The sequence below is a fragment of the Leptosomus discolor genome, unplaced genomic scaffold (genome assembly GCF_034619465.1).
Source record: "Leptosomus discolor isolate bLepDis1 unplaced genomic scaffold, bLepDis1.hap2 HAP2_SCAFFOLD_213, whole genome shotgun sequence".
Lineage (NCBI taxonomy): Eukaryota > Metazoa > Chordata > Aves > Leptosomiformes > Leptosomidae > Leptosomus > Leptosomus discolor.
In genome coordinates, this window is record NW_028237737.1 from 21310 (window position 1) to 25794 (window position 4485).

At 58.3% G+C, this 4485-nt stretch overlaps 1 protein-coding gene across 1 annotated transcript; it reads left to right on the forward strand.

Moving 5' to 3' along the window:
• The first annotated feature begins 888 nt into the window (after positions 1 to 888).
• LOC147413158 (forkhead box protein J1-like) lies at positions 889 to 3901 on the forward strand. Its single transcript, XM_086480595.1, has 2 exons — positions 889 to 1374; positions 3098 to 3901. The coding sequence occupies exons 1-2, from the start codon at positions 889 to 891 to the stop codon at positions 3899 to 3901; spliced, it is 1290 nt and encodes a 429-aa protein (XP_086336721.1).
• The last annotated feature ends 584 nt before the right edge of the window (positions 3902 to 4485 follow it).

The following is a 4485-nucleotide window of genomic DNA, read 5'->3' on the forward strand; positions in this document are numbered from 1 at the left end:
GGGGGCTGGGTGGTGACGGTGGGGCTCAAGCATCTGCACAAGCTGTCGCTGCCCCCGAGGCTTATTTTGGGGGGAAGAAGCCTGTTTTGCGGGAGCGGGGCGGGTGGTGGCGGTTCCGGTCCCGCGCGCCCCCCTCCCGCCCCCCTCGCGCCCCCCCCCGCGACTGTTGAGCGCGGCGTCATTCAAACCGCGGCACCCCCGGTCCCAGCCGCCGCCGCGCAGCCGGTGCGGAGCTCCTCGGCCGCGGCTCGCCTCGGGGGGCTCTTTCCTCGCCCAAACCCGCGGCACTGCGGCTTGAAAGCCCAGCAGCGAAAGCCAGACGCCTCACCCTCAGCTCGGGCTCTAACGGACACCTGAAGCTGCCGGCTCGCTTGGAGGGAGGGGGCGCTTGGGGGGGTCCGCGTCCCCCGCGGGGCTCCGTCCCCCGCCCCCCGGGTTGCTTTAGGGGCAGCGGGTGAAGGGAGGAGCAGAAATAGGGTGAAACCGAGGGAAGTTGGTAGCGGGGAGGGGGAACTTGAAGCTATTTTGTCCTGCTAGCGGCGGGTGGGAGAAGCATCCCTGCTTTGTGGGACGGCAGGGCTGGGTTTTGGTCGTCTGTGGGGGTTTTGTGGGGTTTCGTTTTTAATTCTTGCTACAACCGAAGGCTTCTGGGCAGCACCGGCCCCCGGGGTTTGGGGGGAATTTGCCCGAGTTTCAGGGCTGCTAAGGCACCCCGGGGGAGGTGTTGCGGCTCCAGCGTGCAGCACCTCGGGGATGGGTGTCACCCAGCGGCACCGGGAGCGGCACCTGCCCCGGTGCTGGAGAGCGGCTGCACCCTCGGGGAGCCTCAACCCTCTCCCTGTTGTTCTTGCAGGATCTGTCCCGTCCCCTCCCTTCCCTTCCCAAGGCATGGCTGAGGCGTCGCACCTGCGGGCAGGGAAGGAGAAAAGAACGAAGAACGACACCGTGGTGGACTTGGATGACAGCCTGACCAGCCTCATGTGGCTGCCGGACTTCTCGATCAGGGAGGACACCAGCATGGGCAAGTCCTACTGCCCCAGTGGCCCAGAGCCCCTTGACTGTCACAAGCATTCCAGCTTCGACGCCCCGATGTCGCCTCTGGCCGCTGACCCAGCGTGCATGGGGGTGCCCCACACTCCCGTCTCCTCCTCCTCCACCTCAAGGACGGCGCACCACACCATGCCCGTGCACCCTCAGCTGGCGGAGGACATCGACTACAAGACCAACCCGCACGTCAGGCCGCCCTACTCCTACGCCACCCTCATCCGCATGGCGATGGAAGCCAGCGATAAGCCCGAAATCACCCTCTCCGCCATCTACAAGTGGATTACCGACAACTTCTGCTACTTCCGACATGCTGATCCCACCTGGCAGGTAGGAGATTTGGAGACCTCTTGTCTTGTCCCCTCGCCCCGCAGGGCTGGGGAGGGCTTCCCACAGCCTCCACTGTGCAAGGCAAGGTGCCATGGGGATGCTGAATCCCACTGGGAGGAAGGTGGCACCGGCAGCTGGTGGGGAAGGGCTGTAACGGAAAGAGCTTGGGTGTGCAGAAATGCCGCGACCATGAGGGCGGCGGAGGGAAGGAGCCATTACAGGGGGGAGCCCGGGGCCATTTTGGGTGCAAGGAGGTACCTGTCGGGCTGTTGGTCCCTGCAGCTCCTCTTGGCTCCAGGACGAAGGCGTCTCTGTCCCCAGCTCCACCTTTCTGAGGCTCTCGTGGTGTCCTGAGTCCCTCCGGGCTGAGCACACGTGGAATGGCCAGATTGAGCATCTCTGGGTGCTGAGGTGCAGGTGTAGGAGAGGGATGGAGAGGAGCCCCAGGGAGATGCCGCTTGTTGGACAAATCCTTCGCTGGGGAGGTTCAGAGCAGAAATGCTGCTGCTTTCCCAGCAGGGCAGGTCTCCTGTCCCCTTGGACAGGCGTAGGAGGCTCCATCGCTGTGACGAGCTGGTGAGGCCTCAGAGGGAAGCCCAAAAAGAGGTCAAATAGGGCTGCTGTCCCCAGCTAGCACGAGCATGTCCCCAGGGGGTAGGGGACAGCCCCCAGGCTCACCAGCTTTGGGGACTGCGTGAAGTACAGGGGCTTTTCCCAGCCACCTTGGCTCGCTGCCCTCCTCTGTCACGCAAGGAGACCTCCGGCACGTGAGGCTTTCTAGGATATGGCAGGGCAGGAGGGACCTGGGTGGCTCGTCCCTCTGCTTGGGTTCACATCACTCCAGGCACATTCAGGGTTTCAGAACAGCTCAACGGGAGCAGAAACTCCTCTATTTCTCTCCCCCCCCCCCCCCCTTTTTATTTTTCTTTTCCCCCTTCAGCTCGTTTGAGTGGTGGCTGGTGAAGATGCAGTGATTCCACACCAAGCTTCCTCAGGCCAGGAGGCACGTCTGGGGACACACCGGGCTGTGGTGGAACATCCATGTGTGTCTCCAGTTTTGCCCGTCTGGTTTGGGTCAGCCTGGCTGCGGGGAGGCAAGGTGCCTATTTTTGGCCAAATAATTTCCCCTCAACACTAGCAACAGGCACAGATGAACAGGGGGATGCAAGGAGGGCCCTCACGATGCCATCCCCCGCGGTGCTGCCATGTGTTGCCACTTGTAATGGGGCTGTGGCCACACTGGTGTAAACCATAGAAACATTTAGGTTGGAAAAGACCTTTAAGATTATACCCTCCTCTTCCTCCTTAGACACGAAGGAGGACCCAGCCTCCTTCAGCTCAGCTCCATGCCTGGAGCGAGTCTGGCCAGTTTCTCCCAGTGCTCTGCATGATCAAAGGCCCCACAGTCCAAATTTACAACCAAGGAGAGTTGCCCAAAAGCTTCCTGTTGGTTGGCAGGTCCTAGCTTGAGCCCCTTGGCTCCTGTCACCTCTGGCTGGATTAGACAGAAGGCAAGAAAACTCTGCTGGTGGCTAGGGGCAGGGGAGTTTCTGCTGGGCATGCAGCCTGGGATGTCTCGGTGTTGCCGTTTCTGCTTTCTTTTTCCCAAAGGGCCTTGCTGAAAACATGCTTCTCTACCAGCCTCCCCACACAGGTAGGTACTGCAGCAGCAAACAAGTGTTCAACCTTGGGTTGTTTTTTTTTTTTTCTCTTTTGGGTCTAGAACTGCATCCGGCACAACCTCTCCTTGAACAAGTGCTTCATCAGGGTGCCCCGAGAGAAGGACGAGCCAGGGAAAGGCGGGTTTTGGAAGCTTGACCCCCAACATGCTGACCGGCTCGAGAACGGGGCCTTCAAAAAACAGAGGACGGCCCCAGTGCAGATCCATCCTGCCTTCACCAAAACAGACCAGCCAGAAGCACAGGGCGTCGCCAGCCCAGCTGCCTCCCCCTGCGCCTCCAATAACATCCTCAACGTCAACGTGGAGTCGCTGCAGCTGCTGAGGGAGTTTGAAGAAGTCACCGGCACCCAGAACTGGAAGCCGGTGGTTGGCAAAGCAGGGCAGAAGCACAAGCAGCCCTCGCCCAAACGAATGGCCAAGACACCTCGGCTTTCTGACTCTGCCTTGCTGACCCAGGAAGAGGAGGCCGAGCTGGGATCACTGACAGGCGACTTTGGCTGGGAAGCCATCTTCAACACCAACCTGAATGGAGACTTCTCCACTTTGGGGGATCTGGAGCTCCCACCTACTCCAACCAGCCCCGTAACACACGACCTGGACTTGACAGTACATGGGCAGCACACTGAGTGTCCCCAGGGGCAGGAGCAGGTCCTCACCGCATCCAACCAGAACATCTTGGACTTTGATGAAACCTTCCTGGCCACTTCCTTCCTGCAACATCACTGGGACGAAGAGACAAGCGACTGCCTCTCCACCGCTGTCAACATAGAGCAGTTGTTTGATCTCAACGACACCTCTTTTCCAGCAGATGCGACCAACTGGAGCAACCTGGCGGCCCTCTTATGAGAGGCCAGTCACCTTCCAAAACCCACACAGACTTTAGTAGGACGCTCCCCCCGTGCTGCTGGGACTTACAAGGGACAAGATTTTCTAGAGACGGAGACATCCACAGTGACTTTTACCAGCTTGAGTCACGGAAACACCACCACAAGAACTGCTTGGTATATCTGTAAAGGACACATCACAAGTCTCTAGTCCATGAGTCTCCTCAAGAGGAGAAATTTTAACAGCACTTATTTTTTTACTTGTAAAGGAAGAAATGTGAATATGTAAATTATCTTCTTTTTTTTTTTTTTTTTCTCCCCCCTATGTGGAAATGAACACGGTACATGTTTCTTCAGGGCTAAAGGAAAGCACCTGTTAAATCCTGTTCAAGACATTCCTGGTAGCTTAGGACTTGAGGACTTGATAGGTTAAGTGCAATTTCCTCACCCCTTCATCTCTCCGTTTCTCTCTCTCTTTCCTTTTTCTGTCTAGGGTAGTTGGTAGGTACAGTGTAATAATTAGCTAGCATGTAAAAAGAAGTCCCTTCTGGATTCTCTGAGTTGAGAAGGCCACCCAGTGCCACCCGCTGCCCTGGGCAGGGACAC